General features: G+C 42.4%; 2 protein-coding genes across 6 annotated transcripts in view; one reads left to right on the top strand and one right to left on the bottom strand.

Moving 5' to 3' along the window:
• Window positions 1–5,131, top strand: part of AAMDC (adipogenesis associated Mth938 domain containing) — a 31,431-nt gene extending 26,300 nt beyond the window's left edge. For all 5 annotated transcript variants that reach the window (XM_042904478.1, XM_042904475.1, XM_042904477.1 and 2 more), the window contains exons 3-4: window positions 2,620–2,715; window positions 4,954–5,131. In XM_042904478.1, the coding sequence (XP_042760412.1) occupies window positions 2,620–2,715; window positions 4,954–5,094 (237 nt within the window). In that variant the 3' untranslated portion in view covers window positions 5,095–5,131. The remainder of the gene's footprint in view (window positions 1–2,619; window positions 2,716–4,953) is intronic.
• Window positions 5,132–11,304: 6,173 nt separating this feature from the next.
• The window catches only part of INTS4 (integrator complex subunit 4), a 120,138-nt gene continuing 110,641 nt past the window's right edge, over window positions 11,305–20,801 (bottom strand). Inside the window, exons 20-23 of the mRNA XM_042904472.1 lie at window positions 19,853–20,012; window positions 19,509–19,652; window positions 15,395–15,515; window positions 11,305–11,721 (exon numbers count right to left, since the gene is read on the bottom strand). Coding sequence (XP_042760406.1) covers window positions 11,543–11,721; window positions 15,395–15,515; window positions 19,509–19,652; window positions 19,853–20,012 — 604 coding nt within the window. The 3' untranslated portion in view covers window positions 11,305–11,542. The remainder of the gene's footprint in view (window positions 11,722–15,394; window positions 15,516–19,508; window positions 19,653–19,852; window positions 20,013–20,801) is intronic.

Here is a 20,801-nt window from a genome sequence, read left to right as displayed (position 1 = left end):
TTCATCCTTATACTTTCAACCTGTGTTTTTTTATTTAAAGTGCATACCTTATAAGTAGTGTTTAGTAGGATCTTGCTTTTTAATCTAGACAATCTTTACCTTCAACTCTTTAGTCCACTTAATGTTATTATTGATATAGCTACGTTTTATTTTTTATGTTTATTTTTGAGAGAGAAAGAGAGAGAGCAGGAGAGGGGCAAAGAGAGGAGGAGACACAGAATCCGAAGCAGGCTCCAGGCTCTGAGCTGTCAGCACAGAGCCTAACGTGCAGCAGCCACCCAGGGGCACTGGTATAGCTATGTCTAAGTGTTTCAATTGTCATTTGTTTTTTGTTTGACCTCATGTTTCCCATTCCTTCCGGCGTTAATCAACTATTTGTTAAATATTCCATTCTGGGGATGTCTGGGTGGCTAAGTCGGTTAAGTGTCCAACTTTGACTCAGGTCATGATCTCATGATTTGTGGATTTGAGCCCCACATCAGGCTTTGCTGACAGCTCAGAGCCTGGAGCCTGCTTCGGATCTGTGTCTCCCTCTCTCTGCCCCTCTGCCGCTCTCAACTCTCTCAAAAATGAATGAATGTTAAAAAAAATTTAGGGATGCCTGGATGGCTTAGTTGGTTGGGTGTCCAACTTCAGCTCAGGTCATGATCTCATGGCTCATGAGTTCGAGCCCCGCATTGGGGTCTGTGCTGACAGCTCAGAGCCTGAAGCCTACTTCGGATTCTGTGTCTCCCTCTCTTTGCCCTTCCCCTGCTCATGCTCTGTCTCTCTCTCCTTCAAAAATAAACATTTAAAAATTAAAAAAAAATTTTTTAAATATTCCATTCTGTCTCTTCTGTGATTTTTTAGCTTCTGTTTGTGTGAGAGAGACAGAAACAGAAAGAGATTGCTCTAGGGAAGATTCAGGTTCACACTTAAACTAATAAATATTCTACCTGCAGTGAGCAACACAACTATGTGTGGTCATTAGGCTTATTTCTTTCAAACTTCAAGAAAGTTGCTCCTTGGTTTATGGTATTCGAACAAAATGCATTAAACTGAAAGTTACACGTTTCAGTTCAAATCCCAGCTCCACCACCTAAAACTTGTGTCATCTTGGCCAATGTGTATATATTTTGCGAGCTTCAGTTTCCTTATCTATAAAATGAGAATGGGTGTTTTAGTGCTACTTTATAGGATGACTACATAGATCATGTGAAGTAATTTCTATAGCTGTATTATGAAAACTGTAACTATATAAACATATAGGATATTATTTCAGGATTTAATGAAAAGACTGATTTGCTCTCTTTATACCTTAAAAAATATATATAAATTTCAATCCTATCTCTTCTATCATCTTTCTAAATTGAAAAACCTTTCTTTGGTACACTTGTCTTCATGATATTTTTGGCAGTTCTTTCCTTGTACCATCTCCAACTATGATTGGGTACCCCTTCCACAACCACTGCATCAAGGCATACTTCTTTCTGCTCATACTTTAAGACCCAATTAAAACAGCATGTCATTGATGACAACTTCCCACTCGTATTTATTCCCTCTCTTCTGATATCCTCTCAACTCTATTTATCTATTTATCTTATCCTACTGTAACTACTTCCACACATTCACTAACTTTGCCTGACTAAAACTCCTCCATTAACTATTTGGTTCATCTCAGTATTTCCAATGTTGAGTGTAGAGCCTGGTGCAGAGTAAGTGCGCAGTAAATACCTGTTGACTGAATGAAAGGATAAAGATAGACAACTCAGGGAAGGACGGCTTTGGTCACTGATCTTCAGTGCTGAGAGTGTCATCCCTGTGAAGATACAGAATACGTGAAGCCCAGTAATTGTGCTCGTATTTATCAAACTCCCACTGTCCCATTTGCTGATGTGGAAGCAGTTCAGAAGCCACCATCCTTTAATGTTGGATTAATGTCACTAAACATCTTACCTTAAATATCCCTGGGAAACTCTGGGAAGACTTTATATAGTGATGGGTTTTAAAGCATCAATGTAAGTTTTCCATAAGTGGGAAAGGAGCTCAGAAAAAGGTAAATTCTCTTGAAGTCTTTCCACAGTCCAAATTTTGGCCTAGTGTGCAAGTGCTTTCTTCTCCTACCCCCCCCTTTCCACTCTCACCTGTGACACACCAGTCATACTGAATGACGTTTAGTTCTCCATGTTTTTGTTTCCTCTGAGCCTTTGTACATGCTATTCCCTCCACTTAGAATGCTTTGTTCCACTGATTTCCTGTTACCTGGCTAATTCTTGTGTGTCGTGTAGGTCTCAGCTTACATGTTACCTCCTCTGGGATGCCTTCAGTGACCACTTGTCCCGACTCCCCAAGTCTGAATTAGGTGCTCTTTCTCTATGTTCTCACAACACCCTGAACTAACTTCCTTTAGCACTGATAAAAGTATTGAAATTTCTTTTTATTCTTCTATATTTTTCACTAGACTTAGCATTGAATCTTCTATTATTCCGAGGGCCCTGAATGATGCTTGGCACAGAATAAACCTCAGTAAACATTTTCTCAATAAATTAATGGATGAATGAATGAATCCCACAAGAATCCCAACTGCAAAGAAAGCTTAAAATAACAGGTAGCTGGTATACTTTCTCTTTCCATATCCAGCATTCTCCTGGTGTGCAGCCTGCAGATGTGGAGGAAGTTGTTAAGAAGGGTGTGCAGACTCTTGTGATTGGCCGAGGGATGAGTGAGGCCTTGAAGGTAGGTATTGGTGAGCACAGCATTCCTGAGGACAGCTGGTGACCTCTTGGACCATTACCTTAGAAATATGTCCTTCTTGGGGCGCCTGGGTGGCTCAGTTGGTTAAGCGTCCCACTTCGGCTCAGGTGATGATCTCACCGTTCGTGGGTTCAAGCCCTGCGTCTGGTTCTGTGCTGACAACTCAGAGCCTGGAGCCTGCTTCTGATTCTGTGTCTCCCTCTCTGCCCCTGCCCTGCTTATGCACTCTCTTTCAAAAATATAATAAAGGTTAAAAAAAAAAAAAAAAAAGTCCTTCTTGGGAGCTCATCTCAATATATCATGCACCCTCATTTTGCGGAGTCAGGAGTGGCCTAGGATAAAATAATGGATGTTAGTACTCTTCCTCATCAGGGTTGGACTCTCCAGTCTCAACCTAAGCCTAGGCCTGTGTTGTTTCAACTATTTTTCAGAAATTCTTCACTCCTGGAATTCTCAAGCTCGATAGCTATCAATATTCAGTTCTTTAGATTTCATAGTACTTCACTTTTTTATTACATGACATTTTTATAATACTTTCTATTCTTTCCTTGAACACAATCAAGTTATGCCTTTTTTCCCTTTCAGAAAAAAAAAATTTATTTTTATTGTACTTAAAGAAATAATACATGCTTATAGCAAAACAGGAGATGCAGAAATGTTGAAGTAGAAAAGTGAGAGCTCCCCACCCCAGTTTGTACATGTAATGTATACTGCTCCAGGTCTCTATGTAACTGCAAATACATACTCTTACACATACAGATATACACGTACACACTTATAATCATTTTTTACATCAACAGGATCACATTGTACATATTGTTCTGTAACTTCCTACTGATGTTTTTACATTGTGGACAGCCTTTCACAGAAGTATATAGACATCTACCTCATTCTTTCCTTTAGACAGATGTCCTAAAATACAGTTCCCTACTGATAAAGCTGCGATTCATTTATATTTTTTGTTTAAACTAGTTTTTTTCCCATTAAAATAATTCCTTTCTACAGGCTACTGTTATTATAGAGTTATTCAAACATATAAAAAATATAGGGTGTTTAAAAAATATTTCAGAACTCTTTGAGGCAGAGTCTAAATAAAATCTCCTTAAAATACTCAGCACAAGCCAGTTAAGAAAATATCCAATAATAGCTGCCACTATTGAGAATCTTTTATATAAATTAATTTACATTTATTCAGTGCCTTCTATGGGTCAGACACTATTCTAGGCACTGGAGACAACACGAAAAATGAGACAAACAAGGTTCATGGCCCTCTTGGAAATTAAAACAGTAGATAATTTCACATCGTAACAAATGTTGTGAAGAAAATAGTGACTTCTGAGGGGCTGCTCTAAATGCAGGAGTCAGGAAGGGCCTTTCTGAGGAGACATTTGAGCTGCTGTGTACATACAGTAGTTAACTTCATGCTCACACCACCCTGTGATGTTAGAGTTATTCCCATTTTTTTTTTTAATTTTTTTTTTAACATTTATTTATTTTTGAGACAGAGAGAGACAGAGCATGAACAGGGGAGGGGCAGAGAGAGAGGGAGACACAGAATCTGAAACAGGCTCCAGGCTCTGAGCGGTCAGCACAGAGCCCGATGCGGGGCTCGAACTCACGGACCGTGAGATCATGACCTGAGCCGAAGTCGGACACTTAACCGACCGAGCCACCCAGGCGCCCCGAGTTATTCCCATTTTATAGCAGAAGAAACTGGGGTTGAGAAACTTTAAACAGCTCGCCTACAGCCACTTGGTGGGTACATGGCAAAGTTAGACTTTAGACTCTGGTTGGACTAACTCAAACATTCAACATTTACATGCTAGACATTTACATACCTTAGCTGAATTAATTTTCATACCAGCCCTGTAACTAGGTATTATTATCCCTATTTACAGACATGGAAACCAAGGGTCAGAGAACTGAATTCACTTACCCAAGGTCACACTGCTAGTAACACTTAAATCCAAGACTGTCTGACTCCAGAATCCATACTCTTTCCATTTCCACTTCACCGAAGCTTTGTACATGCAGGATACTTTCAATCAACTTCTTAGAAGCCTTACTGACTCCTTGGGGCTCACTGCCAAATTTTCGACTGGTAAATGCTGGGTGACAGTTGTCATTGTCCAATTCTGTAGAGAGCACTTGCCTCATGGCAGGAAAGGAAACCCTGGAGAGCCTTTCCCTGGACTCACTCATCTCTTTCCCTCTTCCCAGGTGCCTCCGTCAACTGTGGAGTACCTTGAGAAACAAGGCATTGATGTGCGGGTCCTCCAGACAGAGCAGGCAGTGAAGGAGTATAATGCCTTGGCTGCCCGAGGAATCAGGGTGGGAGGGGTCTTCCATTCCACGTGCTGATGGAGCCTTAAGGAGAATAAATCACTAAGCCACAATGCCTCTGACTATCACTCTTACCACTCTCACCAACCTCCCCAAGCATTTTTCAACAGCTGCTCATGCCCAGTGCTGGGCTAGGGTTTGGGATGCATGGATGACTAAGGCAAGGTCCCATTCTGGGGGGAACTGAAAAGGGAGAAGACAGATATATACCAAAGTTTAATAATACAGTAAATGTTAGGCCAGAAATATGAGAAAATAAAGGCAAAAATAAAGCCTTCTGCTTTGAAGGCCAAAGAAAAGTTTCAGTGCATTAAAATTACATTGCGATTGATGCTTTGGAATGTTTAACCATTAATTCAACCAATTTTTACTGAGTACTTTATATGTCAGGCACTGCTAGAGGCTCCAGAGAAACAGCAATAAAAGTCTTATCCTCACAAAGCTTATATTCTAGTGGGGAAAATAAACAATAAATTCCATAATGAAAGCAGAACCTGTTATGAAGAAAAATAAAGCAGGATAAGAAGATGAAGAGTAGTGAAGGCTATTTCAGATACATGGTCAGGAAAAGTCTCTGTGCAGATGACGTAGGAGCAGAACCCTGAGTGAAGTGGCAGAACATTTCTGTAATAGTAACAGTAAAAGGAACAACGTCCTGATACTAGGGATCTAGGTCATCTGTCTTACTAGCTAAACCTCACCTTCCCTTGCTACGAAATGATGGGGCTGGACTAGACCACCGTGGATAGTCTTTGTTCTGTTAAATGCCACATGTCCTTTGTGAAGCCTTAGAAGAGACTGATGAACTATAATAAATTATCACCATCTCATTAGTTTTCATTCCTCCCCCTCTTTAAAGAGTTAGGAGTATGGGCTTTGGTGTCAAATAGCCTTGACTTTGAACTGTGGCTTCCTGCCACTCATTGGTTGGGCATTTATTTAATCTCTTAAGAGTTTCACTGTTGTTCGAGCCCCGCGTCGGGCTCTGGGCTGATGGCTCGGAGCCTGGAGCCTGTTTCCGATTCTGTGTCTCCCTCTCTCACTGCCCCTCCCCCGTTCATGCTCTGTCTCTCTCTGTCCCAAAAATAAATAAAAAACGTTGAAAAAAAAAATTAAAAAAAAAAAAAAAAGAGTTTCACTGTTCTCATCTGTCAGATAGGGATAATAATTAGTACCTGGAGTGATTTTGTAGGTATTAAATGGGGTGATTCATACCATGTCTTAGCATACTGCTTGGCATGTAGTAAGAACTCAATAAATTGAAGCCATTGTTGTCATTGTATTTTGATTAATAGGTGTGGTGTGTAAAGTCAATGTTTCTTTTTATGGTTCATAACATAGCAGCTTATTTCATAGATCTGTAGGATGTTGAAGCCCAAAGGAACTATCTACTCTTATTTATTCATTCTCTTTCATGCCCATTTACTAAGAGGCTCTTACTGAGACTGATTTTCATATGACCAGTTATTGCTGGGCCCTAGAATAAATTCTAATTCTTGCCCTCAGGAGTTCTGTGGGAGAGACAAATCTACAGATAATGATGATACAGGTGTTAATGTTATAATAGTTACAAGGTCTAATGGTGACCTAAAGGATGGCCTAATCATACCAGAATGGAAGGGAAAGTAAGGAAGACATCACTAAGAACAGGACACAAGCTGAGTCTTAAAGAACAGGTGTTCATCTATTCGCTGAACATTTGGCAAATTTTAAACATTTACTAGGTCAAGTGTCTATCACAGCCACAATAAAATACAATTGTCCCACCTCAGCCCTTGTTGAAGCCACGACCCCAGAAAGCTGGGTTTTGCTCCATGTGAGCCTGTCACCTGCTTGGCCCAGTTGGATATCTGACTGGGCAGCCAATCCACAGACCCAACAGCAACTTAAGATGTGGCTTGGCAAGAAAAGGGGAGCTACGACTACTAGAATGGAAAGTGAAGGAACCTCTCCAAGTTTGCCCAGCAAGGAAGTGGCAGTGTTCTCACTGTGCATCTGCGCACAGAGTAGTTGGAAGAAACAGACGTTAAATACAGAGTGATGGTATCAATGTTGCAAACTGGCACAAAGCTACCTAGACACCTGTTTTGTCTCCGAGTCATCAGATTAGAACCCAATGCTGTGTCTTGATCTCTACTACACACCACCTTAAAAGGTCCATGGGAGTGGGATGCCTCACTGGCTCAGTCGGTAGAGCAGGCAACTCTTGATCTCAGGGTCGTGAGTTGAAACCCCACACTGGATGAGAGCTTACTTAAAAGGGGGGGGGGGGGGGAGGGCATGGGGTGAGATCCTCACAGACCTGACTTAGCCTGGAGGTCTGAGGAAGTCCTGCTCAGTGTCCTTCCTGCCACCAGCAATTTGACAGATACAGGATCTTTCTAGGTCTCAGTTCACTCAGCTCAAAAAAGCCAGGCAGCTATACGGCTAGAGGGTGTTTGATAAAATTCAGACTGTTTCTCTATCGATGCAATCAACTTTTTTGTTTTTAAGTGGAATGTAAAGTGAGACATCTCTAGTGGGTGTTGCATTAGGTGTGGGTGTAATCAGTGTTCCTGAGTTGTCTCCACATTAGAGAGAACTTAGTACAATCTTCTTGGAGACAGAAGTATCTGGCAGTGACATTATTAAACTTTGTATAGAACCTGGTAATAAACAGCTCCTATTTCTGAATCTGTTCTCCATGGTCATTGCTGGAAATGTGCAGAACCTGGAGAAAAGCTATTTTTCCACGTGACACTATACTTGGTCCCATGTCTTAATCATTAAGCCCTTTGATTTGATTTGTAGGCAGCACAGCCCTCCCTCTGCCCACACTTAATTTCTTCTAGCTTGAGTGGTTCCTAAGACGAGAAGTCTGCCAAGTGCTTTCTGGGTACCCTGTAATTCTGTTTGCAGAAGTCAATCGTGTCAAAGCCAAATATAAAGTCCTTTCGGAAACACGAATCCCAGGGCTGGCTTTTGCAGGCATGCCATGGTACTGCTAAGTTTGCTCTGGAATCATATTCATTCTTCCCCTGCCTGGTATGTGCCAGTAGCTGTGCCGGGGATACAACAGATGTTCTCACTGTGCATCTATGCACAGAGTAGTTGGAAGAAACAGACATTAAATACAGAGTGATGGTACCAATGTTGCAAACTGGCACAAATCTACCTAGACACCTATTTTGTCTCAGAGTCATTTTAACATTAATTTTTAATGGCTTTTTTTTTTACATGAAAATGCAGATTTCTGGCTTTTCTGGAAGAACTGGAAGATCTTATACCCCCAGGCCCACACTTACAAACCACTAAGTAGAACTGAATGACAACTGTCTTCTGACAGAAGCTATGCTCTGACTGAAGAGAACTGAAGTCTATTATCTTCCTCCAGGCTGCATGACTCCTTTTCCCCTGCCTACCTTCTTTAGAGGTTTCCATTTGTGAGCCTGAAATAAATACTTAAATAAATATCCTTAAAGAACATATAGAAGGCTGTCGGAACACAGAGGCCACGCGCCAAGCCCACAGGAGACACAAGACAGGCTCCAGAATGAGGCTCAGTTCTGGAGAATGAGAAGGAACCAAAGGAGACAATTTGAGGATATATTCTGGGGCTCAGCAGGTCCAAAGGTCTGAGACAAAACAGCATGATGAATGTTGGCAAGAACTACAGACCTCCTCTATAGCCAGAGAAGTACAAGAATGTGTTGCAAAGGCAGTATGAGGCTGGAGAGCAGGGGAGGGGCATGAAGAGCCTTCGGGGACAGAACTTTAGACTTTATCCTGGGACAGAAGTGGGCCACTTGAGAGGGACTTAAGCAGGGGAAGGGCATGAGCAGATCTGGGTTTTAGAAAGATCACTCTGGTAGCTGTATGAAGACTGAACTGAAGGGGCAAGGTTTGAGGCAAACCTTTAGGAAGCTAATGCCCCATTTTAGGGGAGATGATGGTGGCCTGCACTAGGACAGAAACTGAGTATGAGAAGGGAATTGAGTCAAGAAACATCTAAGCAGAATTTAAAGGACTTGATGGCTATGTTTACATGAGGGGTGAGGAGGAAGTCCAATGTGACACCTAGGTTTCTAGCTTTGCCTGCTGGGTGCAAGGGAGACTGCTTACAAAGCACAATAGACCCATTATGGAAACCATATTCACTAAGAATCAGGAGGCCTGGGTTCCAGCCGTGGCTTCACCATGGATTCTCTCTGGGCTTGTACATTCACTTCTAAAATGAAGGTGCCACACCAGAGTGATCTTTACACCCCCTTCAGGTCTTTATAATATGAGGTCATTTTTTTCACTTCATTCAAAGTGTGGAAACAGATGCAGAAAAATCAAGATTCTCATATTCCACAGAACCTGATAATTCAGGGTAAAAGGAATTTAAAAGGTTGGACCCAATCTCTCATATGATACTCGAATTCCTTTGCAATAAACTTGTTAGGAGCTTGTTCAACCTCTGCTTGAACACATCCAACATGGACATTTTCTTATCTCCTAATGTATCCCATTTAATTCTCACCTACCTTTTAAAAACTTATCTTAATACTAAGCCATAATCTGCCCCTTAGTGTATCTCCACCTTTGGTGCAAAACATACTATATTCTGGGTATTAAGACCTAGGAGAAAGTCCTAGCTTTGCCCCTTAGGAGAAAAACATAATCTCAAAACCTCAGTTTCTACACCTGTAAAATGGGAGATAACCTAAAAGGATTTTTATAGCAGGGGTACTAGATCTGAAAAGGATGCAGCACAGCCTTCTCCCAGGAGGCTTTCTAAAGCTATAGCATGAGGGGCTCAGTTGGCAGCCATGGGCTTCATTGTTTTCATCTACACTCCAACCTAGCAATCATCATTAGATGCCTGGGTAAGGACTGTGCTGTGATTCGGCCTAGCTCCCAGCTTCATTTTGTCACCAGGGACAGCACTTTTGCCAGGGTATCTTGTTGACACAGAAGAGCCCACTGATGGCACATCCTTGAGATATACAAAACAAGCAAGTACACTAGAAAAGGCAGTGCTGTGAAGATCTTTCTTCCCTTAGTCCCACTCTAGCAGGTAAGACGTTCTGGAGCCAGACTACCTGGGTTCAAACCCCAGCTCTATCGTTTATTAGTTGTGTGACTGAGGCCAAGTTACTAATTCTCTGAACTCCAACTCCCTTGCTTGTAAAACAAAGATGATAGTATAACTATTCAGAGGGTGGTCGTGAGGATTACAGGAGTTAATTCATGCAAAGGGTTTACAACACTGCTGGGCACAAGTCAAGTGCATTAAAGCAAAAGCCAAACATGCTTGAATTAAAATTCCAGCTTCACCTGAGTAATCCTATAATCTTCCTATTATTTTTATAAGTTTTCCACGTACCAAATACGATCAAGATTGGCTGCAGATTCAGATTCTACCAAGCATTATTTGATTGAACCCATTCAACAGCATTTAAGGTATAATTATCTCTATTTTATAGACGAGGAAACAGAGGCATAGAGAGCTTAAGATCTGAAGGCTTTTTCCATATACTTTCCCTGAGCTGGTACAGCCTAGGCCTTTGGAATCATCTTGGATTTGAATGAATACAGGCTTTACTACTTACTGTACAGGTTTCCTCCCAAGACTCCTCACTCTAAAGTCTCTGGAAGACTCAGTTGGCTGCAGCAAGGATTAAATGACAGGTAAAGTAGCACAGCCCTCACACAGTTAACATCTCTGGTGCACTTACTGTTCTTACACCCCAGCTACACCCTTAACTCACACGCAGCTCCAACTGGAGTCATCAAAGATGTAGTGTGTAGTGGGAGAGGACTTTATTTCTTACACTGGATCCCTCTTTTCCATAATCCTTGTTTTTCCTAAAATATGGCCCTTATGCATTATTTTGGTTCTTAGGGTAATGACAGGCAAGATCAAGAATCTCCCTCAGGGATGAAAATGATTCATTCTCTAGCTACTCCTTCAGTCCTTGGCACAGCTACTGCCTGAGTTGGGAAAAGAGCTTCTCAGCAAGATAGCGACGTCTAAGGCCATTCAGGAACTGTCGATGGTGAAAAAGCACACCTGTGAAAGGAGTGGGCCCTAGCAAACAGACTACTGATGTAAGAAACAAGATTATGCTCTAATAAGCAAGTCTTTGGAGGTGCCTAGAAAATTACATCTTTGTTTCATACTTGAAGAATGTAACCATGTGATATAAATGTTGAACCTATTAGCCACATAATTTTTTAAGGACCAGGAACTGGAACACCTAGGTGTTTTCCCAACTTTATTGGAGGTATGAGGGGACAGGGAAGGAGGAGGTGTAGATTTGAAGGTTTTTGGATTTTTAATGCGAAATAATTTATCCTGTATTTGATACTAGACAAGACTAAAAGGGTCATGTCCTCCTTATGCCCTTACGCCATTTCCAGGTGAAGTGCTCTAGGCTTCCGCCTCACTCTGATAGCTAAGAAGGGCCTTCCAGCCTCGGCTCTAAAACCCGCTTGTGCCTCAGCGCCTTGCAGGTTTGGGCATTATGTAAACTTTCACAGACTTGCTGAAGGGGATGGTGCCCTCGATGCTGGTCTCCACCTGGGATGACACCTCACCACCCTCAATCCAGGGGGACTTTGGAATGCGGGAATTGGAGTTGTAGGCCAGCAGCAGCCTGACTTCCACCTGGCATGGTTCTGGAAAAAAAAGACAAAAGAAATCCTCTATGAGGGCAACTGCTAGGAACTGGGATGAAATGTCAAATAAAAGCAACATCAAAGATGGAAGCAATAGGGTTTCTAAACATTTCTTCATCTGCCCTCATCCCTTCCCCCTCACCAAACAAAGACACTTTCCCAGCTTGAATCCTGTGAGGCTGAGCCCGAGCCTGCAGATGTGCGGCTTCTCTGCCACATCTCTGTGGGCTCCCTGCAGTTCAGATCCATGGTGGATCAGAAGGGAGCTAAAAACGGAGGCCTTCTAGCCTTAAGAGAGGGCCAAACGGGCCTACATATGGCTGATTCTCATGCCCAGATAACCGTGCTCTTCCTGTGTGGCTCGGGCACGAAGGCTGCAGGTATCACAGACTCTACCATCTTAGTGGAGAAGCGGCCCTGATTAGCAAACACTTCTGGCAAAAAATTCTCCCCAGTGACCAAGAACATGTTTCAGGGACCTAAAATCACGCCATTAAACCTTTCATTCTTTAAATGATATGACATTATGGCACTGATCTTGTGTCTGCATGTGGCAGGCCCCAGTAAGAGTGAGTAATCCCTCCCTCAAGTTGCTGACTGTTGGAGACAGAGACAGTTACAATGGAGCACAGCACTCTAATCAAGTCTGTAAGAAGAATGAGGAAGGAGCCCAGGAAGGCGTTGGAAGAGAATACCTGCTCTGCGCCAAGCACATCACCTGAAGAGTATGCACCCCGCCACACCATGAAAGACTGTCACAATCCCCAAAAAGTCTCAAGGCTCTGAGAGGTTCTAAGTGACTGCACAAATCCACACCGTTGACAGAATTTGAGCCCAGTTCATAAACTGAAGCAATTAATCTCTTAACCATGTGGTCTCTATAAAGGAGGGGGAGAGAATTTCCGGAAAAACTTAAAGACCATTGCAAAGGGCCAGGAATAGAATAAACTTGGGAGGAAAATGTGCAAGTGTTGAAGATGAGCCCAATGCCTAGATATGAGGGCTGGAGGGATCTAAGTGAACAAGGGCAGAGGTCCCAGGACTTCTCAATGCCCCCCACCCCAGGCCTCTTCCTAATCACGTCCTGACTTCTCTCTAGGGACGAGAGCAGAGACTGAATTGCTTTTCTCCAGCCAGAGCAAACTAGCCAGACCAAGAGAGCAGCCCTGGCACCACCACTTACCAGCTACTGGTATGGACACCATCATGTAATGAGGGGCCTGACAGCAGCCTGGGTATAACTGTAATGAAGCCAGTGCTGCTCTCCAGCATAAGGCTCAAGTATCAGCTCTCCCGCTACATATGATCCCCTCTTTAGGTCCCAGATGGCTGTTGCCAACCACCAACCACAACCTAGCCCTGATTCTCACAGCACTTTCAGCCAAATCCTGGGGAGGTCAGAGGACTCAACCCCACCTGTTCGTTATGCCTTCCCTCACCTGCATGTGGTAAGAATGGCAATGCCAGCCATTGCCATCAGAGGAGAGGAGAGGGGAGAGACAACAAGAGGAGACAATAGGACAAAGGAACAAAAGATCATGTGGGACAAACCATGTAATCTATTCATCATGCCTGGAAGATCTCTAATGAAGTATGCATTCTTGCTTCCATCTTACAGATGAAGAAAATAAGACAGAGAGGTAAAATAACTTTCTCAGGATCACTGAGCAAGGGAGGCAGAATCTGGAACCTGGTTGGCGTGACTCAAAGCTTCTGACATGGCAGACTCCTGCCTCCCGGAGGAGAGGCCCCTGGTACAGAGCTGCTGAAGGCCTGCATGGAGGAACACCCACCAGCACCAGGCTCTATCTCCTGGATTAGGAGAAAGAAGGCACAGGTGCATTCAGAAGGAGAACATGTTTCACTTTGGTGTCCCAGGTCGGAAGGGATTTGGTAGTTAGGAAATGTGAGTGCCAGCCTCAGCGCCACCGCTGACCAGCTATGTGGACCTCCATTTATGCATGTATAAAATGAAAAACAGGACACTAAATTCCCCAACTTGGTCTAAGGATTAAATGAATTTTAATGGCATATTGAAAATCCTGTATTCAATTTTCATTATTTGTTGAGCACTTACTACCTTCCAGGCTCAAAGGACACATGATACAGAGGCATCAGAGATACAGAGGTCAAGATGATTAACAAGTTCTCTGCTCTTGTGGTGCCTTCATGCTAATGGGAAAGTCAGTAACAAATTAAATGGGAGAATTCCCAACATTAGTTAGCACTACGTTGAGAATTAAAAAAGAAGTTTGTAATAGCAGTCTCTCAAAGGGGGCGATCCTGAATGAATTATAATTCTTCAGGCTCAGGACAGCTTGGTAGCCCTAGTTCGGGCAATGACTTACTGTGTGACCAGGGCAAGTTGGTAGGGCCCTCTAAGAACTCTGAGGCTCTTCTGAGATCTAGCATGCTGTGGTTTGCCTCTCTGAGCTGTGGGCCTTCCAAAACAATACTGTCCCATGGCCTATCTTTCTAGCTATCAAGTCTAGGATCCCTTTATGAGAAGAGATTAGAATAAGAAATTCTCTACCTTCCTGTGGTGGCTAATAGTGCAGAACATTCCAGGCAGCAAGGATATGAAATGAGGGATGCTCAGGGAGGAAGATCCCGGGTAAAGCATTGCCGGATGCCCCCTAAATTGGGCCAGGCCCAGGGTCACTGACTAGATCCCCAAAGGGGCTGCCCTGATATTCAAGAGCACTACTTCCTCTTTGTGAAAACTTTATTATGTCATTTATACCCACCTAACACCCCTGACAGAGGGAAACCAATAATAAGGGCATTAAGTCACTCATGTAAGTAATATAGAGAAAGAAAAGTCTAGAAAGCAACCACTTAAGTCTAAAATAAACCAAATTTGGTGTCATGAAACACCTTCCCCAATAACAACCATGCTTCTGAATCATCTTCAATGATTGAGAAAATACCAGTGAGGCCAATTCTCCCCCCACATTTTAGGTTCTGTAGGCCGAGTCTCTTTTTCCAGTTTCTAAAGCAGCCTTACAGGCTTGAAATGTAATGTCCCATGCACTTGTATTCTTCCATTTTATTCTTAAGAATTTCTAAAGTTACTTACGTAACCTCCCTATCTTTTCACAAATTATTAAATTATTACATTAAACCAGCCCATGTGGGAGGGGAGGGCAGTAATAGTTTACTTGTTTGGGGGGAAATGAACTAAATGGTTCATATACAAAGACAGAATGATTTTAATTTGGGGTAAGAAACATGAAACTGTTTCATTTCTAGACAGAGCAATCGTCAGAACCTCCTAGGTTGAGAATTATCATTTTCATTTGGAAGGTGAGGAAATGGATTCAGAAGGGAGAGTGGCTTGTCCAAGGCTATGCAGCAAGTCAGTAGCAGAATTAGGACAAGAAAATAGTATGCTGGCATCCAGCCGAGGTCTCTTTCCAGGAGATTCCATTCTATTGTAATCTCCTGTATACTTTCTGACAAAATCTTGTGCCGCAAGCAATCAAAGCAATGCAGCAAATTAGTCTAAATGCAGCCAGTTTAAGCTTTCAAACTCCTTAAGAAATTAAGTACAGTCCTCAGCAGGCCTGACTGAACCATGTATTTCTCAAAGTGCAAAAAAACAAATGCCTCAAGGTAAGTGTCATCCCCAGGAGCATATTCTCCTGTCCACCTTGGCCCACTGACCCCTTACCTGTCCAGGCAGTGTGGGAGAGGTACACCTGAGTGATAAGCCGGTGGCGCCCTGGGCCAGGATTCCGGAAGTCTGCTGGCTTAGGATGAATCATCTGAGCCTGGCCATCTGGATATAAGACCTAAGAAATGAGAGAAGTGAGAAAAAGAAATAGAAGAGCCATGAATTTTCAACAAAACTGCAGTGTCTGTTGTGAACCCCAAAATAGGAGGGAAAGAAGATACCAGCTTTCATTAAAAACTGTTCTAGGAGTGGGAGGTAACGCTGTTGAGATCCCTGTACTCTCTGCCCCAGCACAAAGCAGTATTTGATAAATGTTTCCTGAATTCATGGTGAAGAAGTGATAGGAATATAGTGCCTCTATTTAGTACAAGAATAGGCAAAAGTACTAATGTTAGTGTGAAAAGCCTTCCCAGACACCCCCATCTGGGTGACTTGCTCCCTGCCTGGCTCTGAATCGCATCACAGGCCAGCACCCACCACCAACCACCAATCATTTAGAATAATTTTGTGACTGCATTTTCTCCACGAGGTTATAAGCAGCTAGGAAGCTCTTTCTATAGCTCTGTCAACAAAGGGTCTGCTCTGTTAAAAAACAAAATTCAACCACATGAGTTTGAAGATCTAATTGGCTTTACTGAGTATCGAGCAAGTAGAGAAATGTTCCCAGGAGTCGTCCAAAATGGAAAGGACACATTCCTGGAATGGGTCGAAACTGTAATTAAGTCTTGGTTTCCTGTTGTGGGGGTCAAATGGCTCCAATTTGGGCTGTCTTTTTTTTTTTTCTTTGTTAACAGCTCAAATCACTGGCTAGTTCTCAAATCTCACACATGGCCAGAGCCTCGTCCTCACTATCGTAGGGGAGCCTCACAGCTATCTATGCAGAGGGCCCCTCACACTGCACGGCGTACAAACGAACTACACGAACAAATACAGCTGATCCTAGAACCACATGGCCTGGACTACGGAAATCTACTGATAAGGACAAAGTAGGGAACCACACAGGTCTTTCAACTATGCAACTCTGGTCCCATAATGAAAAAGGACGTCAGCTACCTCCATTTTTTACCCCAAACTTTCTCATCAATTCAGTTCTTCTTTCCAACCTATCTCTTAACTTAGACAAAAGACCCAGAAGGCAAAGCATCTCCTGACAGGAACCAAAACTACCCCCTCAAGCAGTAATGACTGCACTGAGCCAGCAAGACCCCACATGATTGGCCCAAGGACAAGGAGTGAGGACCTTCACTGCCCACCTGCATGTACCCACCCACCTTGTCCACATTTTCCTTCTATAAACCTGGAAGTATTCTCAGCACTATGGAGACAGTCTTGGAGACATTAGCCTGCTGTCTTCCCAGTGAAATAATTTCAGTGAATTTCGTCCCTGAAATAAACTGCTGTCTTGTTTCACTACCACCTGTCTCTCGGCCTTTGGATTTTGCCAACAGCTAGTGACTGAACCTGGTCTGCTTGGGACCCCCCAAACCAGGTCCTCTTGCAATAATCTCTCATCTGTCCAAAACAGAAAAAGTGCTGGTCTGGACAGCACATTCCGACCATCAGAGCTGTCCTGCAAATAGACAGTGAGCTCCCCACCTGTAAAGGCTTCTAAACAGTTTGGCCATGCACTTGGTGGGGTGGCTCTGGACATTTTCTAGTAAAGTCTAGCAGATGACCCTTAAATAATCTGCCTGTAATTTCATTTATGCTTAGTTGACCACTGAACTTTTTTCAGGGATAAATGTGAAACAGTAGTTCTCAACCCTAGCTCCACATTAGAATCATATAAGAGTTCTCAAAAAAAAAAAACAAAAACAAAAAACTGGTATAGTCATGGGGCCTACCTTCTAGATTCTGATTTAACTGGTGTAGGCTGAGGCCTGTGCATCATTACTTTTTAATGTTTTCTGAGTAACTCTAAAGTGGAGGTAGAATAGAAAACCACTAATGTGGGGGGAAAAAAAACACAACCAAAAATGTGCAGCATCAACTCAGAATTAGTTCTCCGTACATCTTATGATTTATAATAAAGAATTCCTTAAGGAAAAAAAAAAAAAAAAGGATTCCTGCTGGGAAGCCAGAGTTTTTTTTCCCCCCTCTACTGTCACCACAGGCAAATCTTCAGGGCCTGACTCATTCTTACCTCTTCCAGAAGCTTTCCCTGCTGGCTCCAGGCTATTCTGTCCTCAGATTGTACTCACTTACTGTCAGTGCTTGTGTCCCTACTTTTATTCATATCCCTTATGCCTAGAATACCTCCTTCAGCCCCTATCCTTTGCTCTTACTCATCCTTTCAGACCTCATCCATGCATGAGTGTCTCCACAAAGTCTTCCTTTTCCTCAGCCTCCAACCACACCATCCAAATTAAATTGTCTCACTGTGTGTGTGTGTGTGTGTGTGTATTATAAATATATTACAGAATTTTTTATAGTAGCTAAAAATTGGAATTAAGCTGTAGGGGAGGAAAAATAATTTTCCCTCTACATTTCTAGGTTCTTGGCTAAGATCACATTTATAATAAAAGACAGATAAACAGGAGAAAAACAGAAGTTTAAAACATGTAAACATCCTGTGAACATAGGAAATACCCAGGAAAACTGATTAACTCCCTGAAATGGCCCAAGACATCACCTTAAATACCATCTTCCACCAAAGACCAAAGGAAGGTGTTGCGGTGGGAGGGAGCCAGTTATGGGAGGTTACTAGGTAAGCACAATAAACAAAGGTAAGATTGCTATGCAAAAAAATAAATAAATAAATAAATAAATATATAATATATATATATATATATATATAATATATATATATTATATGTATAATATAATACATTATATATTGTATATATATAATACAATATATAATTGTATATATTATACTGGGGTTCATGCTCTACCAACCAAGCCAGACATGTGCCCCTGTTGTGCAAACTTAAATTGGTGCCTGCTTCACTGATAAAAGAGTTTCTAGAGATTTAGTAATCCTTCTCTTCCAGGTACAAAGAAGACACCTTTACAAATGGTGATTTCCCTTATAAATGTAAATTTCCCTCACAAAAGGGCAACTTCTCTGTTTTCAGAGATTCTCCAGGTTCTGTGGCCTCTCAAAAACAATCATCCCCAAATATTCTTTATGCCAAAGAGGCATATTTAGAGAGGTATATTGTGTTCCCCTCCATTCTTGTCTTTGAAACTTCCTAGTTTCATAGTCAGAGGCTGAGTCAGTACATTACTCCATTACTTTAGTGAACCAGTCAGTCTCCTATTCTTGAGAATAAGTCAGCTCATTTAAATGGCTGGGTCTTTTTTCAGAAGGTAGTGTTGCAGATGGGTTCCCAAAATTAGGCCTATAGTACGCGACCAATCAGGTATTCATTAAGAGGCCCCAGTATTCTTCTGTGCATGTCTGAATGATGACTGAACTTCTGTTTTATAACTGCGTATCTATTTGTCTTTCACTGAAACTGAGCATCCTGAGGGCAAGAATTTAACACATTCACCCCTGCAACCCTAGTGCTCATCATGTGAGTAAGCATTACTTCGTGGATGGGTGGATGGGTGGATGGATGGGCAAGTGGGTAGTATTTTTGTGGGGCTTAACTGCAGACTGTTTAAACTGACTGGTATCTCTACTGCATCTGGCATGTGTCTCTAATATGTCTAACTTAGGAAAAAATACTCCCTAGTGATTTTTTTCAACCCATAAATTTTGCTCACCAAGTGGACCCATCCACAGCCTGAAAAGGATTTGTTTATTACAGTTTGCTTGCAGCCCTGAAAATACCAAGTTTTAACTTCACATTGTAAGACTAGAAAGACCCCTGTCATTCAGTGAACCCTTACTGGGTACCAGTGGCTTTATATACTTCATTTCCTTTCAGTGTCAATTGTTCCTAGTTGTCAGTTGTAGAATCTGAAGTTCAGAGTTTAAAGTAACTTGCTCTAAACCACAATCAGCGGAAGAGATGGGATTCACATCAAGACTCTTCACCATTAAGAATCATCTCTTCTCTCTCCTCACTTTCTGTCCCTCAGGTAGAAATTACAGGGCTGCTGAAGTTAAATCCTTCAACACATGGTCTAGAAGCTCTATGAGGACCAAAATCTGACAGACCTGGACCTTCACGGTGCTTTGGGGATCCTGCACATGTTCCAGGGTTGCATCAACATCCAGGGCCACAACCAACCCGGATGTAAACCGCAAAGGATTGTCTGACTCGCCTGCTGGCTCAATGATTGTGGCTGAAGCTTTGTGGATCTGTAAGCAAGAAAAAAACATAATGATCCTGAAGCCAGGTCATCCCTGGGCGACAAAACATGATCCGTGCAGCTTTCTGTCTCATTATTAACAGGTGAACATGTGAAAGCCAATCAGAGGGAAGGCTCTAGCCCAGCTATTCAACTGGTCAAAGAAGATCACCAACGTCAACAGTTCTGTCTGAACAGACTTGACAGGACCTGCTCTGGAAGGGGGAGGTGTAGGAAGGTACTCTGCCGCAGCATGGTCTGTACAATTTTGACAACTTCTACAGGTTTGGATGTCATGAGTCGGGGCATCAGGTCAAGAAGTTTGTCCACAAAGCTGTCCTGTAGGTGGGGCAAATCAGCAATAAAACACCTGCAGGAACAAACAGAAGCCAAGTGACTAAGCATTTATTTACCACAGGATGATCCCCAAACATATGCCAAATCCTAAGGTAGGAGAAGTGATGAACTGAAGGAGCTCATGGTCCCTGAATGAGAAAGCCAGGCACCTAGATAATTACACCTTGGTGATATGAGCATCCTGATAGCCTTGTTTATTGAATACCCCTATGTGCCAGATATACTCCTCAAGTGTTTGGCATGATCATATTTAATCCTCCCAGCAATCCTGTGCATTGTTACGATCATTATTTTCATATTATAGATTCATTAATTAAGTTAACAAATACGTCTTTAAGACTGCAAGTGCCAACTACTATCACAGGCACCAGGGACATAACCGTGAGCAAAAGAGAAGAAAATGCCTATCTTAATGGGGCTTATATTTGTAGAAAGGAACACATAGATTCAGAGAAAATGATGTTGCATTGAGGCTTAAAAATGTTAAATAAACTCATTCCCAGCTCTGATTCCACAGTACTCCTGCCTTATAGAAGGGGACAGTCGAAAAATATTTCACTGAGGTAATAGCAGTGCAGGGACTCAGGGGCTGAATTAAGAAAGAATGTACAACTCTATGCAAGAGATGAGAAACTATGGCATACCAGAGCTATCACCTTCCTAAAAGTCTCTTCAACCCAAATGTGCAAAAACAGACTCTCCATCTTAAATCTAAAACCAAGGGCACCTGGGTGGCCCAGTCGGTTGAGTATCCAACTCTGGATTTCAGCTCAGGTCATGGTCCCAGGTTGTAGGATCAAGC

Source organism: Panthera leo, chromosome D1 (assembly GCF_018350215.1).
Source record: "Panthera leo isolate Ple1 chromosome D1, P.leo_Ple1_pat1.1, whole genome shotgun sequence".
Classification (NCBI taxonomy): domain Eukaryota; kingdom Metazoa; phylum Chordata; class Mammalia; order Carnivora; family Felidae; genus Panthera; species Panthera leo.
The sequence above is the reverse complement of the archived record's forward strand: the minus strand, read 5'-3'. Positions and strand labels throughout refer to the sequence as shown.